The sequence below is a fragment of the Schistocerca piceifrons genome, chromosome 1, assembly GCF_021461385.2.
Source record: "Schistocerca piceifrons isolate TAMUIC-IGC-003096 chromosome 1, iqSchPice1.1, whole genome shotgun sequence".
In the NCBI taxonomy this organism is placed as follows: domain Eukaryota; kingdom Metazoa; phylum Arthropoda; class Insecta; order Orthoptera; family Acrididae; genus Schistocerca; species Schistocerca piceifrons.
In genome coordinates this window covers 174,847,856-174,862,028 of record NC_060138.1, presented here as the reverse complement: position 1 = coordinate 174,862,028, position 14,173 = coordinate 174,847,856, and the positions used below count along the sequence as shown (strand labels likewise).

The window sequence follows — 14,173 nt, the reverse complement described above, 5'->3', positions numbered from 1 at the left end:
AACAGTTGTTCTCTTTCTGTTGGAGACAATAACAGAAATGGTGCAATTAGATTTTTAACCCTTAAACGTAACTTCTTTTTTTTTTTTTTTTTTCTTTTTTTCCACATTTTGCATGTTGTTATGGTCTTCAGTTCAAAGACTGATTTGCTGCAGCTCCCCATGCTACTGTATCCTGTGCAAGCCTCTTCATCTTCAAATAACTACTGCAACCTACATCCTTCTGAATCTGCTTAGTGTATTCATCTGTTGGTCTCCCTCTATGATTTGTAACAGTGAACCAGTGATTCACTCTGAAAGAGATTCATGGTACTGCAGGTCAGAATCTTGATGCTCTTTGAAACATGCTACCCCAATTCTTACAAAATACATTTATTAAAAGACAACAATCAAAATTTTTTTGAAAACAAAAAGAATTCTGCAAACAAGGGCATCCTGGTCCAAGTAGATTTCGCAGAAAATTATACTGTTCAACTGCAGAATGAAGTCCAGAGCACCCATTGGCCAAAACCACAAATCATTTTGTTTACAGCATGTGTTTGGGACTCACAAAAAATGGATATTCTTGTACTATTGTTAGTGATGAACTTGATCATAATAAATATTCAGTACATGCTTTCCTAAGTAAGATTGTTGAGCACATTATATCCACGAACCCAGAGGTAGAATCTGTCACATTCATGAATAATGGTGCAGCCAGTCAATTTAAGAAGCATTTCTTGTTTGCCAAGTTGACATTTTTCAGAGAATGGTATGGAACAAATATTTTATGAGACTTCTGTGCCACATCACACGGCAAGGTGTCTGCTTTTTGTTGTCGAGTGTCCAAAGCTGCACACAGTAAAGACAATTTCTGGTGGCAACCACCTCAACCAAAACATGACAGTCGAGATAGTGTGCAGTCGGGAATATCTGCAAAGTTGGGAAACGCATACTACCTGGTGCTGAGGACTTTGCAAAAATGGCATGTGAAAGATGTCAAGGCATAAACATTTTTTATATCTCTGCCTTGCAAATTGCAGAGAATATGGAGGAATTGGATCAAATGTGGATTGGAATAGTTCCAATAGAGCAGACCGAAACCATCTGTGCTGTTACACCTTTTGCTCCATATACTATTGAGTACCAGCATTACTCGCTATCTCCCCAGAGGTTTGTGCACAATTTCAAAAGCGATCTTCAGCCAAAGAAAATTCAAAGGATCTGATCAATCATACGGCCTTGCATAAAGGGGATTTTGCTCTGGTTTCCTCTGCTGGAAGAAACAGATAAAGATTTTTTGTGGGGTTGCTGATTTATGTTTAAGATAGTTACAAAATTTAATATCTTAGAAAGAATGATGCAAATGAAACGATATTTACATTTCCCTCAAAGGAAGAGAAAAAGACCAAATTGTAGAGAAAGTAGCTGCACTAAGTACCATTTTCCCTACTCAATCAGCAGTGCATAATAAAACTGATAATTTTCAAGTGAAAGTGTCATTCCATTACTATTAAGTGTCATTCTGTTACCAGCAATTTTTTTGTTAGTAAAATATTAGTTTAATGCATTTATCTTCTATTCCATCTTGTTTCCCATGTATTCCTTTTCACAATAAAATTTTGGTGTTTCTTGTGGGGAATGGGTGAGGTGAATTATTGTTGCATTATAAATGAGAACAATATGAATGTCTTAATTATATCATTCTGTTACCAAAAAGTTTTTTGTTGCATTAAGTGTCATTATATGAATGAAACTTAAACTATTAAATTAAATAAATTGTGTTCCTTTGCTTATGTAGAAAATACAGTATTAAATTTTTTGTCTTTTAGCATGACTCTTGATATTTTCTATGCTTAAAGAGCAAAAACAATCACTGAGACTCATTCAATTACTCATGTATCTACCCAGTTATTACATTCTTTTTGATATCTGAGGCTGCTTTGCATGTCTCATAAATCTTGCACACCAGATGGAAGATTTTTGTTGTGGCTGGCTCTCCCAGTGCTATTGGTAGTTCTGATGCAATGTTGTCTACTTCTGGGACATATAAAGAAGGCTCTTGAAGCTCAAAATAATGAATTAAAAAATTTTGAAGATCACGAATAATAAAATCCCGAGTATACTCATACACTGGACGTTGACTAAAATATCATGAAACTTGAAGTTATTTTTTAGTTTCAACATAGCCTATCCATGTATTTCACAAAGATTTCCTGTGAACATAAATCCTTGAGAGCTGGTTCAAGCACAGTAGATGTATTTATCTTGTAACTTTGACGAGCACTTGTTGCTCAACTGATGAACTGTCACCAATGTCAGTCTCTAATGAAATAATATCACATTCTTCTTAATTTTTTAAGCTGTGAAATTCAGTGTCAAATTCAGAATCACTATAGCTATCTGTTTTTGAAAGTGTTGCCTATACAACAATGTAGGAGTGTGTCTGAAAGCCTGCTTTTTGTTGTCGAGTGTCCAAAGCTGCACACAGCAAAGACAATTTCTGGTGGCAACCACCTCAACCAAAACATGACAGCCAGGATACAAATATAGTACCAGATGTTCTGTAGTGACTGTTAGTGCTGAAGTGGATATAAGCGGAGTTTAATTTTTTCAAAGGTCTCTTTTCAAGTTGCACAAGTATATATGGGATTTTAAATTTCTCTTGAAGTAACTAAAAACAAGATAACACAGGATTTTACATTAAGGTGTTAAATTTATTTAACTTCTTAAAAAATCAGATATTTTAGGTTTTAGCGTAGCAACAACAGCAGAACAATCTATGCCTGTACAATGTCATGATGTTGTCCAAATGCAAGTTGGCCCAAAGTGAGCCTGGGGCCTAGAGTACCTTTGAATGAGGTCGCACCTTAATGACTGTTACTGTGGAAACAACTGTGGCATAAGGCTAATGTACGTTTGCATTTTTAATCGTCATCATCTTTAAATCTGTTTCAGTATTCTGGACTGAAGAAGAGCTTGCCACCGAATGTGCAAATACTTACACTGGAACAGTGGAAGGGTACAGCATTGCTTTTGCGTATTGAACACATTCTGGAAAAAACTGATGACCCTGATTTGTCAAAACCAGTTACCATCAATCTTAAGGTAATTTTATGAGGAAATTATGCAACCTGTTAGTTTTCGATGTGTTGTTGCTGGAATCAGTTTTCTGATGTATTTCTAATATTATTTCTTTATGTGCACACTTTGAATGGCAAAGGATAGTACTAACATATAGTGGAGATGCTCAGTAGCAGATAGGCACAACAAAAATACTCTTGACAATTAAAGCTTTCGGCCATTGGCCTTCATCAACAATAGCCACACATATACTCACACATGCGCGCACACGCACTCATATGCAAATGCAGCTCACACACACAACTGCAGTCTCAGGCAGCTGAAAACACACTGCGAGCAGCAGCACGAGTGCATGATGAGAGTGGCGACAGGATGGGGGTAAGGAGGAGGCTGGGACGGGGACGGGGACGGGGACGGGGAGGGGGAGGGGGAGGGGGAGGGGGAGGGGGAGGGATAGTATGGTGGGGTGGTGGACAGTGAAGTGCTGCAGGCTGCAGGTTATACGAGAGCTGTTTGCAGGGGGGGGGGGGGGGGGAGGGGGAGGAAGTAATGGAGAGAAATAAAAGAGAGAAATGAAAATACTGGGTATGGTGGTGGAATGACGACTGTGTAGTGCTGGAATGGGAACAGGTTCAAATGGCTCTGAGCACTATGGGACTTAACATCTATGGTCATCAGTCCCCTAGAACTTTGAACTACTTAAACCTAACTAACCTAAGGACAACACACAACACCCAGTCATCACGAGGCAGAGAAAACCCCTGACCCCGCCGGGAATCAAACCCAGGAACTCGGGCGCGGGAAGCGAGAATGCTACCGCACGACTACGAGCTGCGGACTATGGGAACAGGGAAGGGGCTGGATGGGTGAGGACAGTGACTAACGAAGGTTGAGGCCAGGAGGGTTATGGGAATGTAGGATGTATCACAGGGAAAGTACCCACCTGCACAGTTCAGAAAAGCTGGTGTTGGTGGGAGGGATCCATATGGCACAGGTTGTGAAGCCGTCATTGAAATGAAGGATATTTTGTTTGACAGCATGTTCAAAAACAGAGTGGTCCACTTGTTTCTTGGCCACAGTTTATTGGTGGCCATTCATGTGGATAAACAGCGTGTTGGTTGTCATGCCTACATAGAATGCAGCACTGTGATTGCAGCCTAGCTAGTAAACTATTTGACTGGTTTCACAGGTAGTCCTGCCTTTGTTGGGATAATTGATTATAGTGACTTGACTGGAGTAGATGGTGGTGGAAGGATGTATAGGACAGGTCTTACATCTAGGTCTATTACAGGGGTATGAGCCATGAGGTAAGGGATGGGAGCAAGGGTTGTGTAAGGATGGATGTGTATATTGTGTAGGTTTGGTGGACGGCAGAATACCACTGTGGGTGGGGTGGGAAGGATAGTGAGCAGGACATTTCTCATTTCAGGACACGATGAGAGGTAATCAAAATGCTGGCAGAGAATGTAATTCAGTTATATTTTAACTAAAGTTCAGTCTTGAAACTTCCTGGCAGATTAAAACTGTGTGCCCGACTGTGACTCGAACTCGGGACCTTTGCCTTTCGCGGGCAAAGGCAAAGGTCCCGAGTTCGAGTCTCGGTCGGGCACACAGTTTTAATCTGCCAGGAAGTTTCATATCAGCGCACACTCCGCTGCAGAGTGAAAATCTCATTCTGGAAAGTTCAGTTCTTGATCACAACACTTATGTCTCAATAACATAGGTGACCGGTTTCGGTTATATTTATATAACCATCTTCAGACCCATGGCTTCCTTGGAGGATGGTAGGTGGAGCTCTCCTCAGCTGCTACGAAGTCAACTCCGCCTACCATCCTCCAAGGAATCCATGGGTCTGAAGATGGTTATATAAATATAACTGAAACCGGTCACCTATGTTATTGAGACATAAGTGTTGTGATCAAGACTGAACTTTAGTTAAAATATAATACTCTATTGATCACTGTTTCCAAAAATGTTTACCAAAATTGTAATTCAGTTGCTCCAGTCCTAGGTGGTTCTGAGTTATGAGGAGGATGCTCCTCTGTGGCTTTGGGAGGTGGTGGGGGACTGGATAGATAAGGCAAGGGAGATTTGTTTTTGTAAAGGGTTGGGAGGATAACTATGGTCAGTGAAGGCTTCAGTGAGACCTTCGGTATATTTTGAGAGGGAGTACTCATCACAGCAGATGCAATGACCATGGATGGCTAGACTGTACGGAAGGTATTTTTTGGTATGGAATGGCTGGCAGCTGTCGAAGGTGAGGTAGTGCTGGTGGTTCGTATGTTTGATATGGATGGAGGTATTGATGTAGCCATCTTTGAGGTGGAGGTCAACATCTTGGAAGGTGGCTTGGTTGGTTGAGTAGGACCATGAAGCAAATGGGGGCGAAGTTGTTGAGGTTCTGGAGGAATGTGGATAGGGTGTTCTCACCTTCAATCCATAAAACAAAGATGTCATCAGTGAATCTGAACCATGTGAGGGGTTTAGGATTCTGGGTTTTTAGGAAGGATTCCTCTAGATGGCCCATGAATAGGTTGGCATAGAATGGCGCCGTGTGGGTGCCCATAGTCATACCCCAGATTTGTTTGTAGGTAATGCCTCTAAAGGAGAAATAATTGTGGTTGATGATGTAGTTGGTCATGGCAACTAGGAAGGTGGTTGTTGGTTTGGAATCCGTTGGGCGTTGGGAAATTTAGTGTTCAATAGCGGTAAGGCCATGGGCATTAGGAATGTTAGTGTACAGGGAAGTGGTATCAGTAGTGACAAGCAGGGCACCGTGTGGTAAAGGAACGGGAACTGTGGAGAGTTACTGGAGGTGGTGTTACATTCCATCCTGGATTTTCCATTGTTTGAAAGGATAGTACTACATAGATTACTGAAAATGCAATGGGGCCATAAAAATTATCGTAACTTTTTTTCATACTATTAAATTTGCCCATATTGATCAACATTTATTTGAATTGCTTTTTGAAGCAGTTAACGTAAGGAAATCTAAATTTTTAATCTAAAATTAATTAATATTGGTAGGATATACTTTTTTCTTACATGCAGTTTAAAGTGTGGTGACTTCAGTTGGTTTAATTAATGCTAATTGCAGTTATATCCCAGCCAAGTTTAATTGTTTTATTCTTATATGTTATTTAATATAGCATATTATTACGATTCTTGATGGCATTGTTTACTCATGCTTCTAGGTATAAAAAACATATCCAGTTCATTCCTAACTTTCTGTTCAAATGTTAACAAGAAGATTGATGTCATTTAGATAGATATGTAATGATTTTTCGAGGTCTTAGTTTGAGAATACATTGCTATTTACGTTATTTTGGTCATGAACATTCATTGTTTCATTTTGCAATGATTCAGCTGTATCTGCATTTGATCATGTCACTGTTAACTTGGGACTGATCTCTACTTCGACAAAAACTGTTAGTATTGTTCTTAAGCATCATCATTACATAAAGTTTGGGAAATGGATACTAATTTTAACTTAATTGCATGTATATATTTTCACACCATATAAATACAGCTCGGGGGAAAAAAGAAACACTGCAGCATTTGTCACATGATTTAGTGTGTTGTTTAATTCTTAGGTACCTGCAAAATCAGTTTTGTAGATCATTGTAGAATTGATACAATACTTGGTGCAGGAAGCTGACTCTTTACTAAATTTATAAGAAAAGTCAGTTGTGTGTGCAAATTTAGGTGCGTTAATTCTTTACTAACCTGTTGTTTTGCTCCTGGTGGCACCCAGCAGTCCATATGAAACAAAGCCATCCACATATACACATATGCACACTAACAAGTTTCTTTTGATTCATGATTTTAAAAAAAAATACAATATTGATCAAGATTCATCATTAGTATGTTCCTGCAAAGTATGATACATCTCAGAAACTGTTAGGATGAAGTTCTGGATTTTGTGTGTGTGTGTCTTGCAGTAAAACAGTTTTTCACCTGATCCGCTTGGTGCCATGCAATCACTTCATTCAACACAGTCTTCTCTCTTCTTGTTAGGGAAACAGTAACAAAGTGTTTCCAACTTCTTAGCCATTCTTCAGTGTCTGTAAATGATAGATGACCACTTAGTTCTGGCATGCTCCTTTGAACTTTGGGAACAAGTATCTTAGTTAATTTTATTCCTGTGCTGAAGGTGTGAACACTATTTTAACTACCTTGTTTTTTTGTCATTTATTATACAGTCTATAATTGATCATACAATGTAAGCTTTCACGGCCGGTATTGTCTTCACTTAAAACTTCCGGGCTGATAGGCCGTGGTCGAAGTATAAAACTCTCTCCTGACATTTTGTCTCCGACTGCGGGAGACATCCTCGGAGGTAAAGCGGCGAACTTCGACCACGGCCTATCAGCCTGGAAGTTTTAAGTTAAGACAATCTAAAATTGTTTACCACAGGCACCTCAAGGAATCAGAAGAATGCTTTTCTCTACTGCTGCAGTGATTTTTAGACCAAACCTTAATGTTACATAGTAGTTGCTCTTTGTAATCTGCTTTTTGTTTATCAACATTGTGGCAAGTGCTCAGCGTCAGCACTGGTCTCATATTTTGCTGTACTAATATGTAGAATATTACACGTATAGAACCTATCTATGAACATGTGGAAACATGAGCCATATGAATTCTACAATAATTCATTGGACAAATTAAAAATTATTTGAGTTTTCAATTAAAGGTCTGGTCTCATCAGCACACTGGTGGTAGGGCTGCTGTAATAGAGTATTACCTGAGTCAGCTTAGGTAGAACATAAATACACACGCCCCATTTTGCTAGTTTTTATGGATTGTACTTTTTGAAGGTGATGCATCTGTGAGAACATACTCTGGTTTTGTCTGTGGTAATGTGGTGGCTCCGAGTAAAGTGTTAAAAGAATGTTATCTTCAGGTGCAGTAAAGAATTTTGTACCTTACTCGGGCAACTTTGGAATATGTGAGTCTTTGATGGAGGGCTTACACATAACATACAAAACATTTGTATGAATCTATGAACTGAAAACACATCCAAATAAAATTCATTGTAATTAACTCAATAAATAGTTTTCTGGTATAGGGGCTTTGAATCAACAGCCTTAGTCTCAAAAGTATTTTCAATTTGAAAAATGCCATGTTACCACCCCGAGCTGCTGAAAAAGTTTTTGATGATTACAGAACCAGTTTCAGTTGACTAACCATCCTCAGGTTCATAAAAAATATCTGCTGCATCATGTTTGGCAAAATATAAAACCATTTATGTCAGATGATAAAACCTGTAATCATACTGTAATATAAATTAGTCAGTGTGTAAAACTGTTCTAGGTAGTGCAGTCATTCGTGTTATAACTGTAATTGGTGGTAATGTTGTGAACAGATCCATATCACAACATTGACGGCAATTGCAATTTTAGCGTTAACAAGTGCACTACCTAGCACAATTTATTTATATTATAATAAATAATTTATATTATAAGTTAATTGTGTCTAATCTATGGTTTTATCAATTTACAGAAATGATTTTTATATTTCACATAATATGATACTGCAAATACTTTTATGTACCTGAGGATAGTCAGTCAATTAACATGACATTTGTCAAATATTTATAAGCTGTGGGGCAGCACCTCCTGAAAATATTTTCAATTCATTTACAGTCTCATTTCTTCAGTCATTCCTTATAGAATTCTTGTTTAATGTGCAAAAAGCAAGTTTTGATACAATATGTTGATATGTTTTGTCTGCAATGGTCTGTAGAAGTTGACCACTTAAAATAGAAGGAAAAATTGCACTGTTTCTGGTGACTGGATGCTTTGAATAGTTAACTATTTTTTTCTGTAATGTTATTCACACTAGGTAATGCACACTTCTCCAAACATCAGAACCCAATTTGCTATTGTGCACATCACTGCATTCACCAGTCAAATTATAGTTTTGGGACAAACCGTCATCACTTGACCAACTGTCAAATTCTGCACAGATAATCACTTATATAATAGCTTGATTCATGACTCTTGTTGAGAAATTTTTCAGTTTCACTGTCACTAGGATTTCAGAAGGAGATGAGTACTTGAACACAGTAAACAGATCCAGATAAATGTAGAGTGCAACAGTTATGCAGAGTTGAAAAGAGTTTGACAGGATGGTATGGAGAGTTGAATCAGTTCCATCTTCAGATTGATTTTGTCAACAGCAACAGCACTGACTATATCATCAAGATGTACTATAAATTGCTGCTGTTATAATTACCAACTTGGATGTGGTTTTCACTCATTTTTGACAGCAATTGAGCTAAATTCTTTGCTTGTACATTTTTGTATCTCACTTGTACAAAGTATGAAACTTGAACAAAGACATGTGTAAGGGTGATAGTATGGTTCCCATACAGATTGCCAGTGTCACAGCCTACAACATTTAACAGGAGAATTCAGTGCTACCCAGAAGAACACATCACTACCATTTCTTACGCATATTTGAATTTTTAATAGCTTTTATTGCAAAATTCCTGAATTATATATTTTGTTCCTGAAATATCTGTTTTCTCCTCAAGCAACTGTTTGATATGTGATATTGTGTACCTTATAAGAGTCCATCAGTGCAGTTAAAAAAAAATCATTTATCACATATTCTGGCTACCATATCATCAAGCGTTTTTCTGTATGAATGAAATGAAAAGTAAGTGAAATGAAAATGAAATGAAATACTTTGTAAAGAGTAAAATCCATCAGAAAGAGTGATTTTATGTCGTATATTTTCACACTTCTAATCATTGCAGCTTGTTTGCTCTTCATATGTTCTTTTTGTGTTTTGATATACTTGTCCTAAATGCAGTGAGTTATTGTCATTCTTGCACTAGTTGCTGATTTGAATATGCTTGTATAACCATTGTAGGATATTCCAGTGGATTCATTAACATTTGAGCTTCTTGATTCAGACTATCACATCCTATACATTTGGTTATGATTAGAAGTTAATCATCAGAATGACTAAAATGCCATGCACGAAATGAAATGGGTGATCCATGTATGTTTCCCCTGTTGTAATATTCTTAAACTAATTAAGTGATCGATGTGTGGTTTCTCATCCTCACCCACTCAAGCTGAACTTTTATAGTAAAGGAAATGTTTTTGTGTAAAATAAGCTTAATGTACTGCTGCTTTGAAACATATGTAGCGGGTGTTCCTCATTTTATAGTTTACTGTGTAAATTAATAAAACATGGAAGCAATAATTTGTTGTGCCTAATCTATGTGCTTGTTTTTCTGCAGGATGTCTTTGCTCCATTTTCGATTAAATCTGCTCGTGAAACAACTCTTGGAGCAAATCAATGGCTGTCTGATTCGAAACGTCTGAAATGGAGAGTAGAATCAAATGATGTTCATCGTGATACTTACTCTCGTCATTCATCCTCTTATTATTATGATGATGATGATCTCACCATTACACTCAATCCAATGCAAATTCGTACCTTCATTATTGAAGTGAAAGGGAAATTTTATGGTATCAGATCAAGAAGTTAACAACAAGGACAATAGTGTGTAATACGGAGGCAGATATTATTTATGCCACTGGTGTTTAAAATTTTAGTCTACAACAAAAGAAGTGCTCAATTATTGTGCTATTTGTGGTTTCCATTTTTAGATAAGGAGATATTATTAAGTTTTAGCTGACTGTTACGTTTGTGTAGTTGAAAAAGTGTTTTAAGTTTATCCGTTATACATTTTTGTAAATAAAGTGTTTTCTATCTTTTTGTAATCTCATTTTCTGTTTTGTGTGAAAGTGGTACATACTCTGATTATTGTAAATTATATGCAGCTCATACTGATTAGTGCAAAACTTCATAAATCTGTCAGTGGCCCACTTTTGTAGGATAAGAAAGTAAAAGTTCATAACTTTATATTGACTATAATAAATGACAGCGTGGGAACATTTTAAAAGCACATTGCTGTCGTATACTCATGTGACTAATACAAAAGAGATTTCCTGTTGTCTAGTATAATAGGGATATCCTTTATAGAGAGAAGAGATTTCTTGTCACCCATTGTATTACATATAAACAGAGAGAGACAGTTAATCAACAGTGGTGCATTCTGTGACTGTGTATACCATCTACACAATGAGGCATCTTGGAGCAAGATTAACTTGATAGATTAAGTATTAAGGATATCATTTTAACTCTAGAAATTCTTCAGAGGCCTTAGACATGATTTATACCATTCATCTGGTATCACATAAAAATCTTTAAATTTGATATGCATTGCAAGTTGTTTGCAAAGTGATAGATACCAAGTTTATCATGCTTTTATCTGGTCATCTCACATTTTTGTGAAACGTATACCAATTCCAACATGCTTGAAATTGCTGATTTCGAAAATTTGAAAATGGGGTAAGGATTCATATGATATCATAACAGTGGACACTGGACTGTGTAAAGTTCTGGATGATACTTGCTGCTTTCTGATGAGGGGAAACATCATATATATATTATAAAAAATTTTCTTAAAACGTATTTTTTACATCTTTTTCCAGTATCAGTTTCAGATATCAATTGCAAATAAATTTTATTATGCTTTACTAGTTTTGACAAATTAATTTGTCATCTTCAGAAGCCTAGTTTAGCAGGTTCATGGGGAAAAAATGCCATGGTGATATGATTCAGTTATTCTAAATTGTCAAACAGTGTTAACAATTATCACATACATTGTATATTTCTGAGCATACCATAGCATTATCCTTCTATGAGGAAGATATTGACATCTGCTAAACTAAGCTTCTAAAGATGACTAATTGTCAAAACTGGTGAAGCTTAATAAAGTTTATTAGCTACTGATGACTAGAATTCATTGTGAAAAAAATACTACAGTTGCTGAAAATGACAGCAATGAATAAAATAATATTTGTTGCTGCAGAAATACACACCAGGATAACATGCTTGATTTATATAAGGGCGTTAAAGAAAAACGTGCCAAAGGTATCATTACAGGAGCCACCTGTATGTTAGAAGTATTGACCCTGTCTGTTGAGACACTTGTCCCACTGTGACACAAGGCGGTGAATGGCTGTCTCATAAAATTCTTGGGGCTGTGATGTTAACAAGTTCCACACGTATAGTTGGACATTGTCATCCAAGGTGAATCATTTGCCCCTCTAAGCCTTTTTAAGGGGACCAGAAATGGCGCAATCACAGCAAGAGAGGTCTGGACTGTATGGAGGGTGGATGAGAACCTCCCATTTGAATTTCTTCAGGAGTGCCACGACTGTGTTGGCCATTTGAGGCTTTGCATTGTCATGGAGCAGAATGAGCCCATGGGTGAGATTGCCTGGTTATTTCGATTTGATCGCTTCGCGAAGGGTGGTCAAAGTTCACAAGTAATACTGGGCATTCACTGTTGTCCCGTGCTGCAGGAAGTGAATCAGAATGGGGCCATCTTGGTCAAAGAAGAATGCCAGCATAACCTTTCCTGCACTTGTTTGGATGGCCTTGGCTTTGTCGTTTTGATTCTGGTTTGAAGTGACGACACCATGACTCATCTCCAGCTACCACTCATGCCAGGAACTCATTCCCCTCCAGAACATAGCGCTGCAGATGAGCATGACAGTGGGCCATTCAACGTGTTTCCTGGTGTGGTTCAAGATTGTGGGACACCCATTGGGCACACACTTTGCACATGTGCAGTCATTCCTTCATGAGTGTGTGAATACTTCCAACGCTCAATCCAACCATGGTGGCTATGGCTTTCACTGAGACTTGGCAGTCCTGGGTAATGAGTGCATCCACCAGCTGGATGATGTCACTGGTAATGCAGTGTGGTGCTCCAGACCGTGCATAATGGGCTGACAACTGTCCTTCCCTGAAGTGCTTGTGCCATGCCTGGACCCTTGCAAGGGACATGCAGTGTTCGCCAGTGATATTCGTTGATGACTGTTCGTTCCTCCTACTCCTTCCGCTGTCAGAAAACGAACAACACCTCTTTGCTCTTCTCTTGATGCCCCATGTCACTGTTTGTAACGCGCCTGAGAGCACTGGTTGACTGATGCATACTGCTGCTAGCTCTGTGTAGTCACATGACGTGCACGCGTGTCGTCTAGCAATGGGCTGTGAACTTCCATGCTCTGGTCAGAACCACACCTTGTTACACATGCCACGATATTACCATCCTGTCACCAGTTTGCGCATTTCAAGCTCCTGCTCTTTTCTTTTTGAACGCCCCTTATACTTCTGGAGGACCTTGCAGTTAACAGTATCTCCACATATGCTCGTTTTTCATCAGTCAATATATTGTACAGCATATGTTCTTTGTTGTTTTTAGTGAAATTCTGAAGGATTTTAATGCAAATATTTCATAAATATCTCCACAGTGCCAGTGATAGAAATTTCATATATCCTTAATTAAAATAAAATTATTGTAGTTAGTGACATCAAAATAATCTCATTTATGATCAGTAACTAAAGGAAAAATCAGAATGGTTATAATTAGTCATTCATAATAAACTAAAGCAATTCATTAGCATTAAGTTAAATGTTTCCATTGAATCCGATGCATTAGTAATAGAGTGGAACTTTGATTTCAAGTTCTCTGATTTTACGTTTGTCACAGTTAGGTACCATAAACTCATAGCACCTATGAAAGTCAGTGCTCATTTTATGTTTCTTCCTGGAAAAGTTTATTCGATTCTACATTCTTATTTGATGTCTCGCTTGACTTTGTCTCGTTTTCTTCGTACTGACATTTGATGTGACTGAGTTATAAATGGCACAAAATAGAGACGGTTTGCACTGTGAGTGGTGGCAGAGTTACAGGAATATTTTATGCCATTGCAGAGAAGGGAGACGTAAGAGAGTAAATGCTAATGTAATCCATGATTGGTGTTGCTAACACAGTTGCTCAATGATGAGTCAAATAAGTTTCACACTACTTTTTGCAGGATTTGACATAATTGTGATGTGATGGTGCTTTGAGGGCGACTAGGGACAAGGCTATTGATTTGTCAAACATTATAACACCAAGCTGATGTTTGTGGCTAAATAACACACCAAAATACATGAAGACAACTTTATTATCCGTGAATATTTACAAAGTCATACACAGTCGGCGGCACAAAACAGAATGAAAAGCAATATGGCG

The 14,173-nt window shown here is 37.9% G+C and overlaps 1 protein-coding gene across 2 annotated transcripts in view; it reads left to right on the top strand.

Annotated features, from left to right (window-relative positions):
* Positions 1-10,807, top strand: part of LOC124794626 (lysosomal alpha-mannosidase-like) — a 154,015-nt gene extending 143,208 nt beyond the window's left edge. For both annotated transcript variants that reach the window (XM_047258133.1, XM_047258125.1), the window contains exons 16-17: positions 2,935-3,084; positions 10,316-10,807. In XM_047258133.1, the coding sequence (XP_047114089.1) occupies positions 2,935-3,084; positions 10,316-10,567 (402 nt within the window). In that variant the 3' untranslated portion in view covers positions 10,568-10,807. The remainder of the gene's footprint in view (positions 1-2,934; positions 3,085-10,315) is intronic.
* The last annotated feature ends 3,366 nt before the right edge of the window (positions 10,808-14,173 follow it).